A 27,204-nucleotide genomic window follows, 5' to 3' on the forward strand; every position below is an offset into this window, starting at 1 on the left:
TGCAAGCAGGTTACTTGTACCAATGTACATATGCCTAATATTCATTAATAATGCAAAGCAACAAAAGGACACAAAACATGTTCTGTAATATGGGGGTTGCTGTTACAAGCAGTGGAAAGAGTGGAGAAGGCGACCAGTGAAGAAGATGATATCAGCTGCTAAGACTGAGAAATTAGTCTTAGCAGCTGATATCGTCTTTAACGTGCTGTATTGGCAGTAAAACCGGAAGATTATGTGTGTAAGCGCATCAAAGGTGGGCGCTATTGAACTGTGTGAGCGTTTGTGCTTTCTGACACACACTAGCAGGCCTTAGAGAAGAAGGAATGGATCCAAAGTGCTTGATTCATGCCCTACACTTCCAGTCATTGGGGCAGATGTACTAAGCAGTGGAGAGTGATAAAGTGGAGAGAGATAAACTACCAACCTGCTCCTAACTGTCATATTTCAAACACAGCCATAACATGACAGTTAGGAGCTGATTGGCTGGTATTCCATCTTTCTAAACTTTATCACTCTCAAACACTTAGAACATCTCCTCCTATGTCACTTAGTTAGTGATCAGGTGGTTAGCTCAACACATTTGTACAGCTGGAAATGTGTATATAGTAGTACGAAGTTCCACCAACTATAGTAGACAACAATCCATAAGTAACAACAGACCTCCCTTACCTGGAGTGACTGGCTGAACCGTTTCAGGGGTGTTGCCCGGACTGGGGGGATAAGATTCGCTAGTGATGTGACCCTTGAAAGTGGTTTAACCCGTTTGGTACTAGGCTCCTATAAGGAAGCAGAGGAAACCATACATTACACATCACATATGAAGAACAAATGATAAGCAAAATACACAGGTAGACTGACAGAGGGATTATCATTAAAACTCATCTTGGAGCAGATTTACCTGTATATTCCAACCTTCTTGCACAACTTTTACCTGAATACTGAAAAGTCTATTGTACAACTATACATGTATTAGGGATAGTAGAGAGGCAAAACAGAGGACACAAGTGAGAGCAAAGTCTGCGCCAATTATTTTTATTAAGTAGGTATCGTAATCCCTATTGCTGACCCATCCCAACTCTATCAGTTTAAACAGTGACAAGGGGACATTTTATGTCATAAAACTGAATCTAGCATAGAGGTGACAAATGTGCAGTATTTCAGTGACATCACTTGTGGCCCTGTTACTTACTATGTACTTAATGTGGGAAATGTATACAGATGAACTACATGTGATAAAACTGAAAAATTGCACAACAAAGTCGCTTGGCTTATAATGAGAGACCAGACAAACAACAAAACCTGCTTCAGTGTCTTAAAGTCAGATACATTATCCCAGGCTCTAGTCTGGACCTGAGCAATCTCCCCATGCTCAAGAACTACAGTGGTCTAGGATTATGGGACAATGGTATCACACTAGGAAAACATGCTACTGCTATTTGCAAAACACAAACAGACGATTGTTGGAATTCTTTATATTTAGCGGACAGGAAGCTCCATGTATCTCGTCTCCAGACTATACCAAGACCTCACAGAAGAATGTGCTTCCACGTCTCAGTAACTTATTGTGTCCATCGGACGCAGACTGCATTTTATCTTCAAAGCAACATCAAGTTTGTGCCTCTATTTCCTCTCCCAAAGATTTCCCCTGGGCTGTCCCAGCCAAAGCACCGTCACTGATCCGCACACGATGTGCCAGACACATCAGACCCCTCTCCGTCTCTCACCAATTAGCATGTTGTAGCTGCAAATTACAATGTATGCCACAAAAATAATCTGCCTGTTGTCAGTCATTGTTCTGGCTCATACATGGTCCATGGGGACCCGAGGAGATGATAGAGGAGACAACACTGCATAAATCCTAGCTTACGTCTTCTTTCCCCTACATTCTGGATGAGGTCCAGAGATGAAGGGGAGGCGGAGATGTGGTTGCGATAAAAGTACATTCATATAAATGACATCATGTTCATATAATACTTGATCCTTACAGTACCCAACATGTTGCCATGCAGACTACGCTCAGGACATAAAATGCATATCTGTAATCCAGGTCTAGGCTGAAATGACTCCACAACAGAATCTGACAGTCATAACTAAGAAAAAGACTTCAGTAGACTATCTTTCCAGGTTATTCTACTGTTTCCACAGAAGTTCGTTTGTACTTTAGGATATAACCATCCATTGAATGAAACGGGAACTGGATACAGTCATGCATCTGAAGATCTAGAAATTATATTCCTCAATTTGCATTCATATTCATAAAATATCCAATAATACAACTGGAAAGAACACAAGTGACACTAGTAGTTTTATACATTCCACAAAATATTATATTATTTGTACTTATGCTGATGCCAGTAATTGTCTTTATATGACCATGGTTCACATCTGTTTATTTAGACAAATTTATAATTTAAAACAAGGGAGATATGATCCTATATACCACATGTGACTGATCTCCAACTTTATCTTTATTCTAAAATACAGTACATTCAGTCTGAACCTGAGCAATAGGTTACATACAGTTTAAGTAGTTCAAACAAAGCTATATTGTGGTTTATATTTGTAGTTTCAAAACACACATCCCTAACAAACACAGGCTAATTAAAAATTGATTATCTGTCTACTTAGCTTGTATTATAGAGAACATTGATTCAGACACCTGTGTATATCAAAAGCCCTAAGAACTTGGGATAGGTTAATGAATTAAAAAAAAAAAAAAACACAAACAAAAACAAATAAACTGATAAGCTGAATAGCTGCTAGACAGTTTGGAATATTTTTCTTTTGTTTCTATCACACAGCTATTATTGGCACAATAACTGCTCAACTTAAATATTTAATTGCACCTTTCCCCATATTATGTGATTTAAAGGAGAGCTGCAAAGCCACTCTTCACTTCATCAGACAGTCATGCAAGACAAAATATTGCATATTTTTTCCATAATTATATTACTGCTACTAATGTACAGATTTTTTTTCTACAAACCCCGGACAGATAATAAAATAATATTTAAGTACCAAAGGAAAAAGTTGCTAGGATGGATTTTCTCAACAGGAAACAGATTTCAGAAGCTCTTGGCACAATGTATTATCATGGCACTTTTGTTGCAGACTTTGGGCCTGATTCTGAGACGTACGCAAAAGCACATACAGCAGTGTCTACTGGTGTCATCGGTCTGTGAGTTTATGCAAATAGAATACAAACTCCTTCCCTTGTATACAGATGTGCCCACTGTTCTAGGCGGCCGGGAGCACCAACTGATTTTCAGAAGCCATTCCGGGAGAGTAAGCAAGTATGCCCCATAGCATACCAACTGAACGAACAATTTCTTCGTGCACAAGTAGCCATCACTCAATTACCACCAAGGAACGCCCATCACTTTTCCGTCATACTTCTACGTCTGACCTGGGGACTAATTCAAATCTCAGCGCAGCAGCAAATTTGTTAGCTAATGGGCAAAACCATGTGCACTGCAAGGGGGGGGGGGGGCAGATATAACATGTGCAGAGAGAGTCATATGTGGGTGGGGTGTGTTCAAACTGAAATCTGAATTGCAGTGTTAAATTTAAGCAGACAGTATTTACCCTGCACAGAAACAATATAACCCACCCAAATCTGCCACACCTGCAGTGCACATGGTTTTGCCCATTAGCTAACAAAGTTGCTGCTGCGATCAGATCTGAATTACCCTTTTGATCACAACAGCATAGTGAGCGTACACTCTGTGTAATGCATGCACCGTAGGAGATTGCAGAATTTTTCATGCATGCACAGTTGCATCTAATCGCTCAGCTACATGAACACTGGCACTGACTTGGGACTGCGTGCCGCTCTGATCAGGCGCTTTGTGCAGTTTTTAAACCCAAAAGTTAAAGGCTTTATAGAAAGTTTGTTGCATTTATAAATTGCATTTAGAGGAGCCTTCTGTCCACTCCTTACAAGCTAGCCTGCTCTACAGCTGTCACACCATAAGCTTGTATTGTCTTGGATGCTGGTATGCTATAGAGTAGACTGTTTACAAACAGGATATCAGGCTGAAGACTTGCCAGAGTTACAAGGAAGCAAATTAGCTCAGCAAATATACAAGATTAGTGACAAAGCAGCTGCTAATGTATTACAGACACCTGAACCTGTACCACCAAGGAATGCTGGAACAGTCTTTAAACAAGACAATCTGCCATATGTGTAAAGCTCATTGTGTCTACACAAACAACATTACTCCACTGAGGAATACAACCTGAAGCACAGGTAATCACATCTGGGGAGGGTTTATCTCCCCAGATACCTGAATAGGCAGCTGATGAAATAGAGTTAGGGGGGGGGGGGGGGGGGGGGGGAAGCCATTAGTTTCTTATTAGTGTGTTATAATGATATTATCGAGGACACTAACATATTTATGGATTCTGAGATATTAATGATAAATCTTATATAATAAATGACTAACAATGCTCCTCACCTCGACGGGGGGAATTCAAGTGGTTTGAAAGCCGGTGACCACTAGATGGTGCCAGACGGAGTGTTGCTCTGTTTGGGCGTCCGCAGCCGACGGCACTGACATTACTGTTCTGTTGGGCATTTTGACAGACTGGTAACTAGTGTTGCGATATTGTTGGTACTGTATGTGACTTCTATGTTACATGAATAGTGTGTAACAAGACAAAGAGGTGTATTTACGAAACAGCAGCTTTTCAAAGCCACCAAGAATCCTTTTTTTTTTTTGTATTTATTGCTATTGTCCTATTAAATCCATTGGTCACAGCTACAAGGGATTGTCGGCGATTTAAAAAAAAAAAAAAAAAAAAACGCCATTAAGTAAATATAGCCCAAGAACTGTGATATAATTTTAACTATTTTAAAAATGTGTTTACCCTCCTTTAGATTTTGTGCACGATCTTATACCTTAGGCCTGGCTCAGGGCAAGTTCCCCTGTAGCAGCAGCAGGACTACAAGTCTCACTATTATAGCAAGGCATGCTGGGATTTGTAATTTCACCACGTTTGGAGAGACATGGGTGCAAAAGGCCCCATTTAATTTCTTATCTCCAGTTTGTGTTGCTACAGAAAAAAACAGTCACCTGGACATTGTGAAAGAAACATTTGGGAATAGAACGTGAATCTACAGACGTGTTTCCAGCTGAGACATAGCTCTGTGAATGAAGACAAGGATCACAGTGAGAACATCTGCCCCAGATGTAACTAGAGGTGTTGTACAAATGCAACAGATGGGTAAATGTCCATTAGCTTTTACTATTTTACAGGCCCAGCTCATCTAGACATCTCAAACAAATTTTGTAGTGCAGGCTGTTAAATGGATTGTCCCTAATTGCAAATTGTGGCTATTTGGATTACAAAGTGAAAAATTTGGACTAGATATGAAAGGATCTTTACATACCGCTATAAAAAGCAAATATTTCATAAACTTGCTGTTTACTAACTAGCTAATTTATGTTACTTATGCGTAAATAAAGTCAAATCGTCCCTGTGTAATTTATCTTCTAAAGTGCACCTTATTTATGATCAAAATCTTCAGTATTGTGTGCTGGACCACGCCAGAAATTTTGGTTGGGCAGTCCCGCAGATTGATTTGGAAAGGTTACACGGTCTGTAAGGAGACTCTGCCAAGCCTTCTCAGGCTTGGGCCCACTAGTGGCCCTGCCGACTCCCCCCAGACTCTGCAATGGGACCTGCTACACGTGAAACAGATAATCTAACAGATTATCTCACTCTAACAGCAACAAATACCTGTTCATATCAACTGTTAAAAAACAACACAATTTATGAAAGGATGACTTCATAAACAAGCAGATGTGACATCAGTGTCTGGGGTAAATTATAGGTGTTTTTGCATTTTTTAAAGTTGCATTACCATGTAGGACACGTTTTTCCTACACAGGCCATTACTTCCTGGGTAAATTTACTAAAGCTTCTAAAATAGACAAATGGTGGTGATGCTCATAGCAGCCAGATTCTATCATTTTCTAGACTGCAATGAAGAAATGATAGCTAGAACCTATTGGTTGCTATAGGCAACACTTCCACTGCCCTAGGGAAAACTGAGGTAATGGTGGCAATTGGGGGGTTTGTAAAACAGTAACTTCAACAGAGGCCACCCAAAGCAAAAATGTCTCTAATACCCCTTCACACAGAAAATGAAATTACAGAGTGAAGCAGTTCTACCCGGTAATTTCACGAAAAACACGGGTCCTTTTTTTGTGTGAAAGGGTCAACCCGGGTTGAAATTCTCAGAACTTTGACGCAGGAATTTATCAGGGTTGGAGACCTGGGAATTTTGACCCGGTTTGACCCTTTCACACAGACAAAATATCAGTGTTGATCCCAGTGGTGCAAATAGACATTTTTTTAGTGGTACGGAGAGCCGGAAATGGGCGTGGTCATGTGTTGTGAGGGGGCGTGGTGACATGCTGCTAGTGGGAGTGGCTACATGACACTAGCGGCGTGGCCACACGACAGCCCCTTTTTTCAGGGGTAATCTGGAGGCAAGGCTAAAATTATAGTGATACCTCCAGTATAATAGAAATATATAGTGATACCTCCAGTATAATAGAAATATATAGTAATGTCCCCAATTTAATAACAATATATAGTAATGCCTCCATTACAACAGGAAAATGCAGTCACTGTCACACCCCCAGTAACCCTGACAAAGTGGGAGAAGCCGTCATGCTGCCAAGCACCACGGTCCTGTTGCTTTGTGGCCCATTATAATTGTGATAAAAGGCAAAGTGTGTGGCAGGTGGTACTACCCGCTGCCAGATTCTTAAGGGTACTCCGTATCCGGGCGTACCCGCATACTTGCACCGCTGGTAGATCCGCAAATTACAAGGTCAAAATCCTGGACTCTGTAATTTGCTTCTCTGTGTGAAGGGTGGGTCAGACAGAGCCCGGCAACATGACCTGGCACTGAAATGCCAGGTAATTGCTGGGTTTTCTGTCTGAAAAGGGTATTAGGTGGTGGTGGTGCTGCTGCAGCTTTGTATTAACAGAGCAAGGGCACCCAATGCCCATTATCAGGAAGAAATACTGGAATTCTAACCAAGCACTAATGAGTGAGTACTAGGAACATTTCTGAGTAGCTAGCCTCAGGTGGCAGGCTATAAGAAGAGATAGAATGAGACAATATGGTGCCTCACCATGCCATCCTACACTTCAGCACAACTGATGAATCATGACTGGATCAATCAATGGCCAGCTCCTTTTCGTCAATGTCACAGGACATTTAAACGCAGCAAACAATTATTTAAAGCGCAAGCAAGGGAAAACCAGACTAAATTCCTACACTCGGAATTAAATTATTGCGTTGAATCCTTATTACAAGGATTTTAGCATTTGACTGAGAGCCCCTAATGGTTTTAAAGAAAGAGAACTTTTCTGGCTGTCAGGTCATGTTAAATTATTTTCTCAAAGTATTGATTAGCGTTCTATTCAATTTCACTGCACAAGACCACCCACAGACCGCCAATTAACACACTCGGCTGGAGAACACACTCCACTGAAAGTCAAGTTTGATTTGGCTTCCTTAAAGAAAGATGAGCTGCATTCACACTCACTCCCATTGTGTTGGGAATACAAGACCCAGTGACCTGGATAACATTAACCAGGGAGTCACTATCTTGGCCCAGGTGCGATACAATAGTCCAGCCTTTTAGTTTGTACGTTATGCTCCAGCAGCTTCCAGGACAACAAAACGATTCTCGCTTCATCAGCAGGGAATAGAAGCTCTTCCGTTTTCCAGAGAAATACTTTGAAGAGAACACTATATTGCTTATAATCAATAAGGTCACAGTCCTCCCTGCAGCACAATGCAATAATACTGTACATACCTTACTCAAAAGTTATTGCATTCTAACAGCAAGCAGCCTAATGTCTCATCTTTAACTAGGGTCATTAGGGTGTTCGGGGAGATTGGGGTTAGTGGGCACCTAGGCAAGAGTTACACATGGAAGTTCCTCATTATAATAAATAAAAAAAATGCACAGACATTCTCTGTGTAGAATAGCTTATAACTAAAAGAAATAAAATATACCTCCAAATGTAGATTAATATCTAGTGCTTGATCAGTAAATACACAAATGAGTAAACATAAATACACATAAAATAATTAAATGTTGGGCCACACCATTACCCACACATTCCTGTCTCTAGTTACAGTGTGAAAAAACAATTTGGCATCTTTTTCTGTATTACAGGTACTGTGTTTGTTCTTTTCAATGTTTATTTTTCCTATGTTTATACTGACTGTCCTGTTTTCTCTGCACTGTATTACTGATGAATATGAATAAACAATTGTTTTAAATGAAAAAAAAAATAATAATAATTAAAAATAATAATAATAATTATATATATATATATATATATATATATATATATATATATATATATATATACAGCAAGGGGGAGGCGGCGGCACTCAGAGACTTTCACTTTCAGGTAATCAAAGCAAAAAGTGCATTTTATTTGTCAACGTTTCGAGGGACGAACCCCCTTCTTCAGGACAGTTTGCAGTGTCCTGAAGAAGGGGGTTCGTCCCTCGAAACGTTGACAAATAAAATGCACTTTTTGCTTTGATTACCTGAAAGTGAAAGTCTCTGAGTGCCGCCGCCTCCCCCTTGCTGTACATATTGGGGTTGCCATACCCCTAGGAGGGCACCGGAGCGATACCCCACCGGGGACAACGGAGTGCCGGGCTGCTTCCATGTTCTATATATATATATATATATATATATATATATATATATATATATATATATATATATATATATATATACACATATATATATATATACACGTTGTGCTAAAAACATATTTCAGCACATATCCTATTACAAAAAGACACTACACCCTTATGGACAAGTGAAGTGTGTTGTGACTTCAAACAAACCTCTTGTTCAACGGCTGCGTTTATTCCACTCCCAACCAGCTAACAGCCCTGTTTGAACTACAGTGAATTAGTGAACACTTCTAAAACACTTTTTGAATTAAATACAGCTTCAAAAACCACAGTGTCCCAGAGGTAGAAATAGTGTGAGCTTTGATGTGGGCTAAAACGTTTTTCTTCTATTTGACTCAACCTAACCTGGGGCAGCAACTCAGCCTCTTCTGTGGGGGTTGTGATTAACTGAGAAGCTATTTATGTAGACACCATGTAGCATGTGGCAATGGACTAAAGTGGTCAGATATTACAGTATAAAAGATTGATAGGCCTCTCAGTCAGAGGTAGACAAGATAATGTACAATTTACCAGCTGTAAGAGAGATGCAGCAGTCACATATACATAATGCAACTGTCACTGCGGCAACTTCCCTGATCAATGTGTTAGTTTTACATTGAGAAGCTGCGTTAGGGGGCAACTTGTGCGACGGTCACGGAATAAAAAAAAAACCTAAAACAAAAAGAAACACAGAAATTTGCAAAATTTGGAGCCATCTCTGGGCATAGGGCCTTATTTAGGTTTGTTACCAAAGAAGCACACTAATGGGCAAAACCATGCTGCACTGCAGGTGGGGCAGATGTAACATGTGCAGAGAGAGTTAAGCCTAGTACACACAGGGGCAGATTTATTAAGCTCGGTGAAGTGATAAAGTGGAAGGTGATAAAGGACCAGCCAATCAGATCCTAACTTCCATGTCACAGGCTGAGTTTGAAAAATGACAGTTTGGAGCTAACTGGCTGGTCCTTTATCACCTTCCAATTTATCATTTCACCGAGCTTAATAAATCTGCCCCACAGGGAGATGTGATCAGATGTGTGCTGAGCGATGTAGCACAGACCGCTCAGCACACATCTCTCCCCCCACTCAGCACAACGTGATGTGTGCCGAGCGAGGGGACGACGACGGGGGTGGGTGTTGGGGGGGTATTGGGGCGCTAATTTCGCCCAGCGGTGAAATGAGCGATGTGCTAGATTGTGCCTGCATGATGCAGGCCAATCTAGCACCGGCGATAGCGACACGCAGGGCCGCGCAGTGTCGCCGGCACCCCTACACACGGAGCGCTGTGTTCTAAATTTCTAGTCAGATTGCTTAGAAATCAAGTGAACATCGCTCCGCGTGCAGTGTCTAAATAAAGCAGCCAGTATTTACCATGCACAGAAACAATTAACCCACCAAAATCTAACTCTCTCTGCACATGTTACATCTGCCTCACCTGTAGTGCAACATGGTTTTGCCCATTAGTGTGCTTTTTTGGTTTGCTAACGAACCTTAATAACCCCCATAATGCCAATTTTCATAGAATGCGTATGCCACGAATCCAAAAATCACTATCTAAAACAATTCGATCATTATCTTATACAGAATTAGATCTTATTTATATGGTGCCAAAACGCCTCGCCAGTGCCATACATAAATGTCTGGGAGATGAACTCTACTGGCCATCGTCCCACTTACTAATGCCGCTGTGTCTCCAGAAAAGACCTCATTCAATGTAATGATTTAGGAGTGTGGCATGGAATGATACGGCCACTCTGCACTAGGGGTGAGCAGCATGCTCCTGTGGCTGGCATTATATTTCAAAGCTCATCTATATTCCTATACTGTTAAAGAAAGAAAATATGCAGAGCATGAGAGTTGCAGTAAATTCTATACAACAAACAGTGTGTGAACACGTGTTCTGTAACCACTAACAAGCTATCGGAAATCTGCTTTCTCCTGCCTACACTATGGGCCCGAGTGGGATGTGGCTGTGTCTTTTGCAGAACCTGCGCCTTTATCTTAATAAAGATGTTCTTCATACATAGACACCCACTTGCAGAGGAGCAAATTTGTGTTTTAAGACTTGTGCCAAGCCCTATGGCAGGCACAGTTTCTCCTTCTGAACATGGCGTCCTATGTGAGCGTCTTTGGATTCAGTCGCTGCCCGTGATATGCCCACTTCTGCCTACTCCCTCTCCCCCTTTACCTCCTAGGAACGCTCACTAAAATCCACACTCCCTGCACCCACATTCGTTCTGCGCCGCAGTGCGGTAACCATCGGTGACACATACACAGCACTACTTATCACATCGGAAAAACTGTGTGCATATCGGCATAGTGTGCAGTCAGCATCCACCTCTGAATCAGGCCATACATTGCTAAATGCTTACAGGCATATGTATTACAGCTTGGAGAGAGATAAAGTGGATGGAGATTTAGGGGGAGATGTACTAAGCAGTGAAAACAGTGGAGAGGTGAGCCAGTGGAGAAGTTGCCCATGACAACCAATCAGCTGCTCTGTTTAATTCTATAGTATACAAATGAATGTTACTTTGCGCTATTGACTGCTTAGTACATCTTTCCAAAGTACCAACCAGCCAGTTCCTAACTGTCATTTTTCAAACACAGCCTGTGACATGGCAGTTAGGAGCTGATTAGCTGGTACTTTATCTCTCTCAAATTTATCAATCTCCAAGGCTTAGTCCATCTGCCCCCCCCCCCCCCCCCCCCCCGCAAACATGTGAAAGCATCGCACGGTGACGTTTAGTGTTGCCCTCTGCCTACACACCCTAGCTGCTAAGGCAGACGGCTACCCGCCATCTTTTGGCTCGCAGCGGCTGCATGTGACGTGATGCCACCGCGGCTTGCCCCGCAGACAGTCCGGACATGCCTGCATTGTCCGGACCGTGCCCCCCCACGTCACCAGGACACCCCTAAAACGCCAACACAAAGACCCTCAGTTCCTTAAACGCGTCTGCCTGTCATTCAGGCAGAGGAGTTTGCTCATGTGAGATGCCGTCGGCTTTTGTGCGTGCGCACATTGCACTGGGCATCAGCACGCGAACGCTGCTGCTCAATTAGGCCCTATGTACTAAACCTTGGAGAGAGATAAAGTGGATGGTGATAAAGAATCAACCAACAAGCTCCTGTCATTTTACAAACACAGCCTGTAACATGGCAGTTAGAAGCTGATTGGCTGGTACTTTATCTCCGCCCACTTTATCTCTTTTTACAAGGTTTAGTAAATAGTCCCCAAAATCTGGTAACACATGAGACACTCACGTCGAGTGAAAGGATGAGTGCAAGATTTTGGTCATGCACGTCGGGGGCTAAGTTGTCCAGAACTGGGTCCTGTTAATAAGACTGGAAAGTCAGGCCAGCAGGTGTCATCTTCCGACTGAGATTACAGACATGCCCGAGAATTTCTATTGGATTATAACTGAGAATTATTACTCAAAATGCCTGATAGCAGCTGTCATTGGTCAATGTGTGGCCAGCAGGTAGCAGCTACAGGATACAGCACATAATTTGCAGTTTGTAACCTGCTACTAAATAAGCCCCGTTGTGTGCATTTATGGATGGCTGGAGATTGTGGGAAAGATAGTACAATAATGCAGAGACATGCCGCACAATTTGGTACAGGAGCATATGGTTTGTGGTTTTTCTGTTCTTTGTCATTTCTATGGAGCTACATATAGTTCTCTATCCTCAAACACATGACTGGAATTTGAGTTGTCTGAACATTATTACCAGTTATTTACTGCAAAGCTATTAGCCCAAATTTACAAAAGGGTCAAAGAAGTGAAACGGAATATTATTATTCTGAGATGTTGGATCAGGTCAGCATATTCATTTCCACTTAACCTACAAGTTATCAAATGCACTCCGCAGCATAGAGGTAAGTCAACATTTTCCATGGCCTTCTGCCAAAGGTGCTCGCTTTAATAGTCTGCAACTAGCAAAACTAACCCCAAATCCGCAGAATGCTAGAGCGGAGCCTTATACCATGGCAGAATTCCAAAACCGCACAAGACGTAAAAGAGACGCCATCAATCAAAGCTGGAAATTCTAAAACATATTCTTGTTATACAGATATAGATATCTAAGAAAACATAATTGACCAATGAAAAATAAAGTTGTTTCTGGAGACCGAGCATCACGGTATAATGTAGAAACACCTGAACTTCAGTTAGGATATCTTAGATTAATTGCTCATACATCAAACTGTAAAACGTATCTTATGTAAATTTGGAAAACAATAAATTAACCTTTGGTCTTTGGCTGATAAAACACATTTCCAAGTAAACTGTAAACGAGAAGAAGAGGAGTTGAAAGCGGTGGAACCTGATGTGAAATCTCTCCAAAAATCCACACACATTGTATGACAGCTCAACTGGTCTGCTGAGACCACAGGCCCCTGTGCTATACGTATAGCATGCAGGAAATGGCATTTTCCTACTAAACCACATTCCGATTCTTGCTGAATGTCTAATGTAAGAATACTACGTAACCGACTGCTAGAATGAGAATTTCCTATTGGACAAGTGATCAAAAGGAATCTTTAGTAACAGAGAACCAGGTCTGGTTTCAGATACGGTTTAAGTAGACATTTCTTTGAGGCCCATTCTTCAAAGGGGAACCTTGGACTAGGATCTGCAATGTTATCTAATCCTGCAAGATCCATATTGTTATAACAGTATTTGATCATTGTTTTGTTTTTAAACTGAGACATTTTTGATTGACTTCTTAAGGAGAATGTTATTCCCCACCGTGGCGCAGTGATGTGGCATATGCTGGCACCATATAAATGTTAATATACGCATGGCTCTGTAGCCAAAGCTATATTATTTTTGCACTGCATGAATTTAAAACGTGTGAACTCCTATAACAAATCTTTACCGTGGTCTTCCATAACCAAGTGTCACCGATGGAATCAATTAAAATAAATAAAAAGCAGTAAGAATGTACACAATTCACCATTCTTAAAACTCTTTAGGGTCTCAAAGCACCAAAACATTTTTTTTTTTATTCCCGTGGAACAGAAATTTCTCTCCTCTCTTCACACTTGCAGTGGTCGCGTTCACTCAGCTGAGTGATGCAGAAACGGTATCCGGACTCCAGGTCGACAGCAAAAAGGTCGACACACCTTAGGTCGACGCCAATTGGGCGACACACCTTAGGTAGACATGGCCGAAATGTCGACATGGACAAAAGGTCGACATGGACAAGGTCGACATGGAAAAAGGTCGACATGAGTTTTTTACGATTTTTTTTCTTTTTTGGAACTTTTTCATACTTAACGATCCATGTGGACTACGATTGGAACGGTAATCTGTGCCGAGCGAAGCGGAGCGGAGGCACCATGCCCGAATGCGAGGGGACGCGGTGCACTAATTGGGGTTCCTGGTCACTCTACGAAGAAAACGACAAAAAAAAAAAAAACCATGTCGACCTTTTGTCCATGTCGACCTAAGGTGTGTCGACCAATTGGCGTCGACCTAAGGTGTGTCGACCTTTTTGCTGTCTACCCTCAGTCCCAGACCCTGCAGGAACATGAGAGACAAACTTTGGTTCTAACTACTGTACCATGCGTTCACACCTACCACTAGGTCACAATTTGCGTGACAATGTGCTCAGCACCTAAGGATGCCTTCGGAGAGGTATTTGAAGTTAAGCATTCCTGTCCTGTTTCACAGCCACGAGTACGAGCAGGGGAGAAGAGACACCTGCCTCAGGCAGGAGAAGCACTGGGTGCATAGGTCTGACAATAAGCATTTTTCTCTTGATACAGAAACATGGGAGCCGAGCCTTCAGTATCGCCTCATTATTTTACGGTCAGAAGCAGACACCCTGATTTGGTATGGGCCATATAAACAGACAGGGTATGTTCTGAGCTGTACTATACAGCCAAAGTAGTGTATAATGGTGTATATGATTTTGAATATGGGGGGGCTGAGATGTAGACTTGGAAACCTGAACATTTGTATTTATTTTGTGAAACTGTCCATTTAGAGTAGGGGTGGAGAACCTCCAGCTTTTGTTGAACTACACATACCAGCATACCCTGTCACAGTTCTCCTATTTGGCCATGCTAAAACTGTTGCAGGGCATGGTGGGCTGTGTATTTCAACAACAGCTTGAGGGTCGCAGGTTCCCCACCCTTGATTTAGAGCAATATGCAAGTGGCAAGGAAAAGCTAAATAGCATGGCACTAGACAAATATAGCTATAGTACTACAGTATAAAATACATATATACCGTATATTTCAAAAGCAAGTAGTAAATCAAAAAAGGCTATACTTATTGTGGTTTCCAGTTAATATTTAGCATGCATGCTGTGGTAAATGGATACATTGGATGCATACATGCTGTGGTAAAAGTACATACTTGATACATATCTTCTGAGGTAATAGGACATACTGTACTTGATGCATTATAAAGTGCAACCCCAACTATTATTCATACACACTTCCATCTGTAGCCTCATAATGCCACAATACAAACCCATAATGTCAGCATACACCATGCCCCAAAATGCTTATAGTTGTCATAGGACCGTGATACTTACCACAAGGCTCTTACCCACAGGTTCCGGTAGCAATGCAATTGGTTACATTACTAAAGATTCACGTTATAGTATGCTCTAGCCAATCACAGAGCAGTAAGTGTATGTCACAGGACATCTACGACCCATTACACTCACATGCGAGGGGACGCCCAGCACACGGCAAGTCCGCCCCGCATGCCGGGTCTTGCCCCCGCAAACATGCAAAAGCATCGCACGGTGATGATGCTTTTGCATGTTTAGGGTTGCCCTCTGCCTACCTAGCCTAGCTGCTAAGGCAGATGGCTACCCGCCATATTTTGACTCGCAGCAGCTGCATGGGACAACAACGCCTGCGTTGTCCGGACCATTCCCCCCCCCTTCCCACCAACGCCATTGTGACGCCCCTAAAATGCCAATGCAACACCCCCTCCCGCCCCTCAAACGCCTCTGCCTGTCAATCAGGCAGAGAAGTTTGCACATGCGAGATGCCATCGCATGTCCCAGTGTGCGCACGTGCATTAGCATGCGAACGCTGCTGCTGAATTAGGCCCTATGTAGTAAGCTTTGGAGAGAGATAAAGTGGATGGAGATAACGTACCAACCAACAAGCTCCTAAATGTCATTTTTAAAACACAGCCTGTAACATGACAGTTTGGCTGGTACTTTACCTCTCACCAAGGCTTACATAGACCCCTTAAACATCTATATTACACAAATATCAGTACCAACTGGTACAATTTTTCATAAATAGAGTAGAGGAGCAATATATATTATTACAATCATGGGAAATAAGTTCAAATGCAGAAAGAGGTCAATGCACCAGAAAAGGCTTACAGTCTAAAACGGACTTAAACACCATAATCATCCGCCACCTTGTCCCATCATCTCCATATGACGTAAGACAAGTATTATGTTTCCCATTTCTTTTCTGATCACTCTGCTCAAACGTGGAACTACCAGGTTTGGTATGAATGACCACCAGATGGCTGTCTCTGGCATCGGTATCATGACCCTGCCGGGCTTCCAATGTCGGGATTTTGACGGACGGGATTGCAACAGCCGGGATCTTAACCGCAAACTATGCCGAACCTACCGTATCTCTGCAATCTGGTCTGCTGATTAACTATATCTCATTATTTGAGGAACCATACTATGAAGAAACACCAAAAGACCTTAGCAATACAATTTCATAGATAAATACTTGGCATATTCCAGTAGGATTATGCAGCCATCTTCAAACAATTTGACATTGTAACAAGACAAAAGCGGGATAGTTATACAGCTCTCTTCACATAAGCCATGCTTATTACTTATACTATACCAGTCTATTCAGTTTGATATAGTTAACATAGCAAATGGAATTGGCTACTGCCTCAAGCTGATCATTTAAATTAGTAGTTTCCATCAAGATCCTGCTCAATACATAGTAAATGAGAGGCTGCTCTCAATAACTTTGTTGATTTGTCACAATACAAAAATATTTTTTTCCCCAAATATATAATAATCAACCAATTGTTTATGTTGATTATTACAAGTTTGAAATTTTTTTATTTTTTTATAAACACCATCAAAAAAAAAAAAAAAAAGAAGAAGCACAAAACAAGGGCCAGGAAACATGCAATGAGTGCAAGCACTTTAAATATTGATGAGACGGATGTGATTTGTATTGAATAATTTTATTTTATCATTGCTTAATTAACTATGCGCTCAGTGGCTGGGCTCCCAGAGGAAATCTGTGGTCTCCATCAATAACACGGTTTGTTTAAATCCAATTATCATGGTTGAGATGACTGTTTGTACTTTATGGTGGCCAATGTCATTTAAAGGGAGGTAAAAGGGTTCATTTAGGAGGGCTGGGTGTTTACCAGCTGGATAGGCAGTTCCACTGTGTTTTACTGGTTCAAAAGCCACTCTGATCATCCGTAACCAGAAAGTAATTAGCAGCAAGTTGTTTGAAGTCCCATGTGAAATGATGAGGTTGGACTTAATCAATCTGACAACTGACACAGTATTCCCAACACAGAAGGGAGAGGAAGAACATCCAACCCTCACTGTTTATCCTCACCGGCTTACCCTGAAGAGGGAAAAACCTACATCGTTGATTCCAAGTCAGAGGTTTGCTCCTCTGTGACGTGCCGCACCTTTATCTCCTTGGTTATTCGGATTTGCAGAAGGGGTTGAGACTATTTAAATACAAGAAACAAACTGAGTTTTTTTTATCGCTCTTCATAAATTACATTTAATTAAGGCTGCAAAGTGTTATCAGAACAGATTCTACCCTTTTCCGTATAAATGCGGCCGCCAGTGACCTGTTTCAGCTTCCTCATGTTAACAAATGCACAGTATTGCCCTGAGTCTGGGTCGTATGTGAAGTAGCTGTAAATGTATGTACTGTACGCATGTAGCTTTTTGCCAAGCAGACATCCAAACTGCCTGAAATGCTACTATATCTCCCTATTTATGCTTAAATAAACACTTTTATATGTTTGAATTTCCAGTGGTGTACTGTCTGATACTTTATATTCATTTACCTCTGGTAAACCCAACCTGCTGTACTGGATTTTTAGATTACCCAATCTACGAAAAGTACTATATATAAGGTTCTTATAAAGTAACTAAGAACTGACACCTATGTTTCACGGCACATTGTAAAATACATACCCTATTGACAAATTAGGCATATTGATTCTTCAGACAGTAAATGTTTATTGTTAAGATGTATTTTCCCTAAAATAAAAAGCAAGTTGTCATGTGTTTGGGACATGCCACATGAAAAATACACCTATATATATGAGGGCGTGACCTTGCACAATGAATGAGGGATCCCTGATGACAATGTGAAACAAATACACTGAAACGTTGGATTGTTTTTGATGCCTGCTTACATTAATTTGAGAGACCCGAGTACCAAATACTGAGCCCTTTGTAAACAATGCGTTCCATCCACCTGTATTAAAATCCAGGTGATGCCGGCACTCACATCATGTAGAACAGCAACAACTAGGATGCAATATGGCCCCAAAAAGAATACACTCACCAGGGAATGAGAGAGAAAATTCCCAATTGTGAATAGAACTGTTTAGGGCTAGAACAAAACCTTGATGTGACAGAGCTAGGGTTACGTTCAATATTGGTACCGAGACAGGTGACGTGGAAAGATTGCACGCTATTGAGGCCAGTATCCAAGTAACACTGCAGGGAGTACTTCTAGCTCAACAATTGCCCTATTAATAGCACACAGATTGTCAGAAAATGCTGAACCTGACCTTTCTTTACTATTCTGTGAAGTATGTTGAATGACATGTCCTGTGTGGAGATAAAAATGCACAATCGCCTCCTCTTAACATTGTGGTGGATGCAAGAACACAAGGAACGATAAGACCTTGAAGAACACACAGTATCTCTTCTTCTATTCAGAACACCAGCCCTTTCTCATCCCACTACGTCATCCTTGTGGTTCAAAAATACTACAGACAAGGTCATAAACGTAGTCAGAGATTTGGAATGAACAAATCTTAAAGTGGACATGCCAACAACACACAGCGGAGCGAAGTACAAAAAAAAAAAACACAGATCACACCTGCTTCTTTTAACTGTGGACTTCAATCACTATTCTGTCTCTGTAATCAGAAACTGCCCATTTCTGCAATGACAATCAGCACTGCTGCCTCCATACATATATACAGTAGGTTTGCAATGTCATATGTTTAAAGGGGTCATTATTCTTTTAAAAAACAATATAGAGTTCTTGTTAAATATACCCATGCCTGAGAGACATTCAGTACACAGGTCATTACTTGGTAAAGTCAAACGACTAATCGTTTATTTTATATTATAATTTGCAAACGGGAAGCACTGTTCCAACGGAGAGCATGGCTGATATTTTATTTAACAAGCACTATAAATAATTTATACAAAAGTAAATCTACTATGACAATGAGGCAATGTGGGGCAGCTGTCTTGTGCAGCACATTAATTGTTTAAAATGACAATAATTGCCTTGGAAGCACATGTTCTCATGTGTTTTTTTGGACAATCGGTGAGAGGGATGCCATCTCAGTGTCCATCTTGGCCAGCAGAATGGCTGGGTATGCCCCTGGGTATAGCTTGAAAGTACAGATGGTGAAATGGTTAGCATTACTGCCTCACAGCACTGAGGTCATGGGTTCAATTCTCACCATGGCCCTAACTGTGTGGAGTTTGTATATTCTCTCCGTACTTGCGTGGGTTTACTACAGGTACTCCAGATTCCTCCCAAGAAACTTGGCCTTCACAGGGGAATAGTAGTTATCATTACTGGCTCACAGCACCGAGGTCAAGGTGAGTTCAATTCTCAATCAATGCTACATGTGTGGAGTTTGTATGTCCTACCTGCAAAACCCTACTGGTAGGTTAACTGGCTTCTGACACAACATTCACCTTAGTCTGTATGTGTGTGTCTGTGTAGGGAATGTAAGCTGCAACAGTTTGCTGTAATAATAATAGCGCTGTGGGATATGCGTGTGCTCCATATAAATTACTTATAATAAATAAATAAATAAATAAAAACAACCCATTGCATTCACTTCTGGTGAACACATATAAATGAAGCAGGCAGAACATAAAAAAAGAATTACACAATACAAATGTTCCTGAGTACAAGTGACTATAGGCTTCCAATCCCATAACCGTTTAAATGTTTAAAAGATAGTAGAAGCATGCCAACGGGAAAAAGCGTTAAGGTGGGTCCAGTAGCATGATGAACACATCTGGCCTGTCAGGGCCATTAACCAACATGTCCTTTATAAAAAAAAACCAAAAAAAAAAAAAAAACACACAACGGTGACACTTATGAAAACTGCTGGACAGCAAACTGACAAAAATTAGGTGCTGCAACCAGTTTCCGATTAGGAGCAGACAAGTTGGTACATGGAGTCTCCCTGCCTCTGACCACAAGCCGCTTTGATAATCCCTGCTGCATTGGACCTGGAATGCTGCCTCCTTGGCTGTAAAAGTCTCTTCAAAGACTGAGGAAACCTGTTGATCCCAGAAAGATTCTGGCAGCTGCTACATGTCTAGAAGTGCCTGAAAAAACAAAGTTCATTCTTTTTCAAGACCGCTTATCTGGGAGAACCCTCCTTCTCCTTCGGAAACTGAACATTCAATCAGCAGAGAAGCTAAATTCATAACAAGCCATTGTTAATAGCACAATGTACATAGACTGCAAACCGAATAACAATATGTAAAACTAGTTAAGACGCTAAACACATAATAAGCCAAACAATAACAGTAGGTTATGTTAAGTCTATAGATTGTAAGCTTGCGAGCAGGGCCTTCCTACCTCTGTCTGTCTGTGCCCAGTTTTGTTCTATAATTGTTGTTCTAATTGTAAGGCGCAACGGAATATGCTGCGCTATATAAGAAACTGCTAATAAATAAATAATAAATAAATAAGTCAGAGAGTGTGACCAGGTATATTAAGCGTATGTCCTACAATTTTGGTTTCAAATGGGGATTAATCAACTTTTTTCTGTGACCCTGAACTCGCAATACAAATGTAGAATTTCCTCATAGAAAGTAATGGGTTTGAGAAAATGTTTAACAGTCCCAAAGTGTACAAGTTGGTCCTAAACACAAACTAACCTCATGAGAAAGAATCCTATATAAGAATATTAATGCAGTGTGATAAATCACAACTGTGTGCATCATAACTGGTTTCAGCCGGAACATCCACGTTCTCTGCAGTAGTAGTGCAGGGCCTATGCTTGGTACTTTCTTGGGTGGGATGAACAATCCCCAGAAATGATGATTCTGTGGCTGCCCTGTACTTTATATTACACATATTTTGTATTTTGCCGAAGGAAGAGAGATGCAGATGCACACTCTTAGTGTGCATCTGCATCTCTCTTCCCCCAGCATAGTATTAGAAGCCTCTGCATGATAGCACCTCTTGATATCTTTAGTAATAGGATGTGCAATCCAGGTTCCCCCCTTTTTTCCCTTATATTTGTGTATATATTGTACACTGGAAGGCAAGGCTTCCTTCCTCTGGATTGGCACTCCTCCCATTCACCCTCAGCTGCTTTAATTAGCTGGGTTCCTGCATTTCAGATCACACATTGATAAGGCCCTATTTAGAGGGAAGTCCTGTATAAATTTATAGAATGTGATAGTATTAGGGATGTTAGGGACCCATGTGATGAAGTCACCTGGCCGCGGTACATGGGCCCGCATATTTGCGCAAATGTGTGCTAAGAACTTCAATTATACTCCATGTTAATTGTGAGGGTTTATTTCAATTATTTTTACTATCAGTGTTCTTAGTGCTAAGAGTGTGCATCTGCATCTCTCTTCCCCCAGCATAGTATTAGAAGCCTCAGCATGATAGCACCTCTTGATATCTTTAGTAATAGGATGTGCAGTCCAAGTCCCCCCCCTTTTTCCACATATTTTGTATTTGCCAGCTGCAGCATTGCAGCGTGCCCAAGATGGCTGGCTTCTTTGTAGTATGGTTTATTTCCTGAAAATGTAAAGTGCTTTGAGTCCTTTTACAAAAAAGCACTATCTAAATAAACTACTATTATTAATAATAATAATAAATAAGATTTTACTCACCGGTAAATCTATTTCTCGTAGTCCGTAGTGGATGCTGGGGACTCCGTAAGGACCATGGGGATTAGCGGCTCCGCAGGAGACTGGGCACAACTAAAGAAAGCTTTAGGACTACCTGGTGTGCACTGGCTCCTCCCACTAAGACCCTCCTCCAGACCTCAGTTAGGATACTGTGCCCGGAAGAGCTGACACAATAAGGAAGGATTTTGAATCCCGGGTAAGACTCATACCAGCCACACCAATCACACCGTATAACTCGTGATACTATACCCAGTTAACAGTATGATAACAACTGAGCCTCTCAACAGATGGCTCAACAATAACCCTTTAGTTAGGCCATAACTATATACAAGTATTGCAGACAATCCGCACTTGGGATGGGCGCCCAGCATCCACTACGGAATACGAGAAATAGATTTACCGGTGAGTAAAATCTTATTTTCTCTAACGTCCTAAGTGGATGCTGGGGACTCCGTAAGGACCATGGGGATTATACCAAAGCTCCCAAACGGGCGGGAGAGTGCGGGTGACTCTGCAGCACCGAATGAGCAAACTCAAGGTCCTCCTCAGCCAGGGTATCAGACTTGTAGACTCTTGCAAGAGTGTTTTAACCCGACCAAGTAACAGCTCGGCAAATTTGTAAAGCCGAGACCCCTCGGGCAGCCGCCCAAGAAGAGCCCACTTTCCTCGTGGAATGGGCTTTCACAGATTTAGGGTGCGGCAGTCCAGCCGCAGAATGTGCAAGTTGAATCGTGCTACAGATCCAGCGAGCCATAGTCTGCTTAGAAGCAGGAGCACCCAGCTTGTTGGGTGCATACAGGATAAATAGCGAGTCAGTTTTCCTGACTCCAGCCGTCCTGGAAACATATACTTTTCAGGGCCCTGACTACGTCCAGAAACTTGGAATCCTCCAAGTCCCAAGTAGCCGCAGGCACCACAATAGGTTGGTTCACATGAAAAACTGCTACCACCTTTGGAAGGAATTGGGAACGAGTCCTCAATTCCGCCTTATCCATATAAAATACAGATAAGGGCTTTTGACAAAGCCGCCAATTCTGATACACGCCTGGCCGACACCAAGGCCCACAGCATGACCACTTTCCACGTGAGGTATTGTAGCCCACGGATTTAAGTGGATCAACTCAATGCGACTTCAGGAAATCCAACACTACGTTGAGATCCCACGGTGCCACTGGAGGCACAAACGGGGGCTGACTATGCAGCACTCCCTTAACAAAAGTCTGAACTTCAGGCAGTGAAGCCAGTTCTATTTTGGAAGAAAATCGATAGAGCCGAAATCTGGGCCTTAATGGAACCCAATTTTAGGCCCATAGTCACCTCTGACTTGTAGGAAGTGCAGAAAGCGACCTAGCTGAAATTCCTCCTTTGGGGCCTTACTGGCCTCACAGCACGCAACCTATTTCCGCCATATGCGGTGATAATGGTTTGCGTTCACTTCTTTCCTAGCTTTAAATAGCGTAGGGATAACTTCCTTCGGAATGCCCTTTTCCTTCAGGATCCGGCGTTCAACCGCCAAGCCGTCAAACGCAGCCGCGGTACGTCTTGGAACAGACAGGCCCCCTGCTGCAGCAGGTCCTGTCTGAGCGGCAGAGGCCATGGGTCCTCTGAGATCATTTCTTGGAGTTCTGGGTACCAAGCTCTTCTTGGCCACCCGGAACTTCTTACTCCTCTCCTTCTTATTATTCTCATTACCCTGGGCATGAGAGGCAGAGAAGGGAACACATACACCGATTGGTACACCCACGGTGTTACCAGAGCGTCCACAGCTATCGCCTGAGGGTCCCTTGACCTGGCGCAATATCTTTGTAGCTTTTTGTTGAGGCGGGACGCCATCCTGTCCACCTGTGGCCTTTCCACACGGTGTACAATCATTTGGAAGACTTCTGGATGAAGTCCCCACTCTCTCGGGTGGAGGTCGTGTCTGCTGAGAAAGTCTGCTTCTCAGTTGTCCACTCCGGGAATGAACACTGCTGACAGTGCTAACACATGATTTTCCGCCCATCGGAGAATCCTTGTGGCCTCTGCCATCACCATCCTGCTTCTTGTGCCGCCCTGTCGGTTTACATGAGCGACCGCCGTGATGTTGTCTGACTGGATCAGCACCGGCCGGTGTTGAAGCAGGGTCTAGCCTGACTTAGGGCATTGTAAATGGCCCATAGTTCCAGAACATTTATGTGTAGGGAAGTCTCCTGACTTTTCCATAGGCCTTGGAAGTTTCTTCCCTGTGTGACTGCCCCCCAGCCTTGAAGGCTGGCATCCGTGGTCACCAGGACCCAGTCCTGTATGCCGAATCTGCGGCCCCCTAGAAGATGAGCACTCTGCAGTCACCACCACAGCGACACCCTGGCCCTTGGAGACAGGGTTATCCGTCGATGCATCTGAGGATGCGACCCGGACCACTTGTCCAACAGATCCCACTGGAAGATCCTTGCATGGGACTTGGCGAATGGAAATTCTTCGTAAGAAGCTACCATCTTTCCCAAGGCTCGCGTGCATAGATGCACCGATACCTGTATTTGTATTAGGAGGTCTCCGTCTAGAGACGCCAACTCCTTGGACTTCGCCTCCGGGAGAAACCCTTTTTATCCTGTTCTGTGTCCAGAACCATACCCAGGAACAGTAGACGCGTCGTAGGAACCAGCTGCGACTTTGGAATATTCAGAATCCAGCCGTGCTGTTGTATCACTTCTCGAGATAGTGCTACTCCGACGAACAACTGCTCCCTGGACCTCGCCTTTATAAGGAGATCGTCCAAGTATGGGATAAGTACTTCGGCCATTACCTTGGTAAATACCCTCGGTGCCGGGGACAGATCCACGGCAACGTCTGGAATTGGTAATGACAATCCTGTACCACAATTTTGAGGTACACCTGGTGACGAGGGTAAATAGGGACATGCAGGTAAGTATCCTTGATGTCCAGTGATACCCTGAAATTTTCCAGGCTTGTAATAATCGCCCTGAGCGATTCCATTTTGAACTTGAACCTTCGTATATAAGTGTTCAAGGATTTCAATTTTAGAATGGGTCTCACCGAACCGTCTGGTTTCGGTACCACAACATTTTGGAATAGTAACCCCGGCCTTGTTGAAGGAGGGGTACCTTGATTTCACCTGCTGGAAGTACAGCTTGTGAATTGCCGCCAGTACTACCTTTCTCCGAGGGCAGCAGGCAAGGCTGATGTGAGGCAACGGCGAGGGGGAGTCGTCTCGAACTCCAGCCTGTATCCCTGTGATACTACTTGCAGAACCTAGGGATCCACCTGTGGGCAAGCCCACTGATCCCTGCAGTTCCCGAGACGCGCCCCCACCGCACCTGTCTCCACCTGTGGAGCCCCAGCGTCATGCGGTGGACTCAGAGGAAGCGAGGGAAGATATTTGATCCTGGAAGTAGCTGACTGGTGCAGCTTTTTCCTTCTTCCCTTGTCTCTGTGCAGAAAGAAAGCGCCTTTGACCCGCTTGCTTTTCTGAAGCCGAAAGGACGGGTGGTCTTCTGTTTGCCGGCGGTCGGGCTCCCGGCGCTCAGTATACCGGCGCCGGGAGCCCGACCGCCGGCTTACCGACACTTATTTTCCCTCGTGGGGGTCCACGACCCCCATAGAGGGAGAATAAAATAGTGTAGCGCGCCACCGTGCCCGTAGCGTGGCGAGCGCAGCGAGCCCGCAAGGGGCTCATTTGCGCTCGCCAAGCTGTCGGTAAGCCGGCGGTCGGGCTCCCGGCGCCGGGATGCTGGTCGCCGGGAGCCCGACCGCCGGCCACCCGTAGTGAACCCCGAAAGGACTGTACCTGAAAATACAGTGCTTTCTTTAGGCTATTGTGAGGAAACCTGAGGTAAAAAATTTTCTTCCCAGCTGTTGCTGTGGATATGAGGTCCCAGAGACCATCCCCAAACAATTCCTCACCCTTATAAGGCAGAATCTCCATGTGCCTTTTAAATGCAGTATCACCTGTCCACTGCCGGGTTTCTACTACCCTCCTGGCAGAATGAACATTGCATTAATTCTGGATGCCAGCCGGCAAATATCCCTCTGTGCATCCTTTATATATAAGACAACGTCTTAAATATGCTCAATGTTAGCAAAATATTATCCCTGTTTTAGCGTATTAATATTATCTGACAGGGTGTCAGACCACGCTGCAGCAGCACTATTTATGCTAAGGCAATTGCAGGTTTCAGTATATAACCTGAGTGTGTAAATACAGACTTCAGGATCGCCTCCTGCTTTTTATCAGCAGGTTCCTTCAAGGTGGCCGTATCCTAAGACGGTAGTGCCACCTTTTGACAAACGTGTGAGCGCCTTATCCACCCTAAGGGATATCTCCCAACATGACCTATCCTCTGGCGGGAAAGGGTACGCCATCAGTAACTTTTTAGAAATTACCAGTTTCTTATCGGGGAAAACCACGCTTCTTTACACACTTCATTCATTCATCTGATGGGGGAACAAAACACTGGCTGTTTTTTCTCCCCAAAAATAAAACCCCTTTTATGTGGTACTTGGGTTCATGTCAGAAAATGCGTAACACATTTTTTCATAGCCGAGATCATGTAACGGATGTTCCTAGTGGATTGTGTATATGTCTCAACCTCGTCGACGCTGGAGTCGACATCTGTGTCTGCCATCTGAGGTAACGGGCGTTGTTTGAGCCCCTGATGGCCTTTGAGACGCCTGGGCAGACGCGGGCTGAGAAGCCGGCTGTCCCACAGCTGTTACGTCATCCAGCCTTTTATGTAAGGAGTTGACACTGTCGGTTAATACCTTCCCCCTATCCATCCACTCTGGTGTCGGCCCCACAGGGGGCGACATCCCATTTATCGGCCTCTGCTCCGCCTCCACGTAACCTTCCTCATCCAACATGTCGACACAGCTGTACCGACACACCGCACACACACAGGGAATGCTCTGACTGAGGACAGGACCCCACAAAGTCCTTTGGGGAGACCGAGAGAGAGTATGCCAGCACACACCAGAGCGCTATATAATGCAGGGATTAACACTATAACTGAGTGATTTTTCCCCAAATAGCTGCTTGTATACATATATTGCGCCTAAATTTAGTGCCCCCCCTCTCTTTTTAACCCTTTGAGCCTGAAAACTACAGGGGAGAGTCTGGGGAGCTGTCTTTCAGCTGCACTGTGAAGAGAAAATGGCGCCAGTGTGCTGAGGGAGAAGCCCCGCCCCCTTTTCGGCGGACTTTCTCCCGGTTTTTCTGTGATACTGGCAGGGGTAATTTTACATCTATATAGCCTCTGGGACTATATATTATGTATATTTTGCCAGCCAAGGTGTTATTTATTGCCCTCAGGGCGCCCACCCCCAGCGCCCTGCACCCATCA

The 27,204-nt window shown here is 43.2% G+C and overlaps 1 protein-coding gene across 3 annotated transcripts in view; it reads right to left on the bottom strand.

Annotated features, from left to right (window-relative positions):
- Nucleotides 1-27,204, bottom strand: part of ARHGEF3 (Rho guanine nucleotide exchange factor 3) — a 612,175-nt gene that overhangs the window by 20,768 nt on the left and 564,203 nt on the right. For all 3 annotated transcript variants that reach the window (XM_063940848.1, XM_063940849.1, XM_063940850.1), the window contains one exon: nucleotides 670-777. In XM_063940848.1, the coding sequence (XP_063796918.1) occupies nucleotides 670-777 (108 nt within the window). The remainder of the gene's footprint in view (nucleotides 1-669; nucleotides 778-27,204) is intronic.

The sequence above is a fragment of the Pseudophryne corroboree genome, chromosome 9 (assembly GCF_028390025.1).
Source record: "Pseudophryne corroboree isolate aPseCor3 chromosome 9, aPseCor3.hap2, whole genome shotgun sequence".
NCBI classification, from domain to species: domain Eukaryota; kingdom Metazoa; phylum Chordata; class Amphibia; order Anura; family Myobatrachidae; genus Pseudophryne; species Pseudophryne corroboree.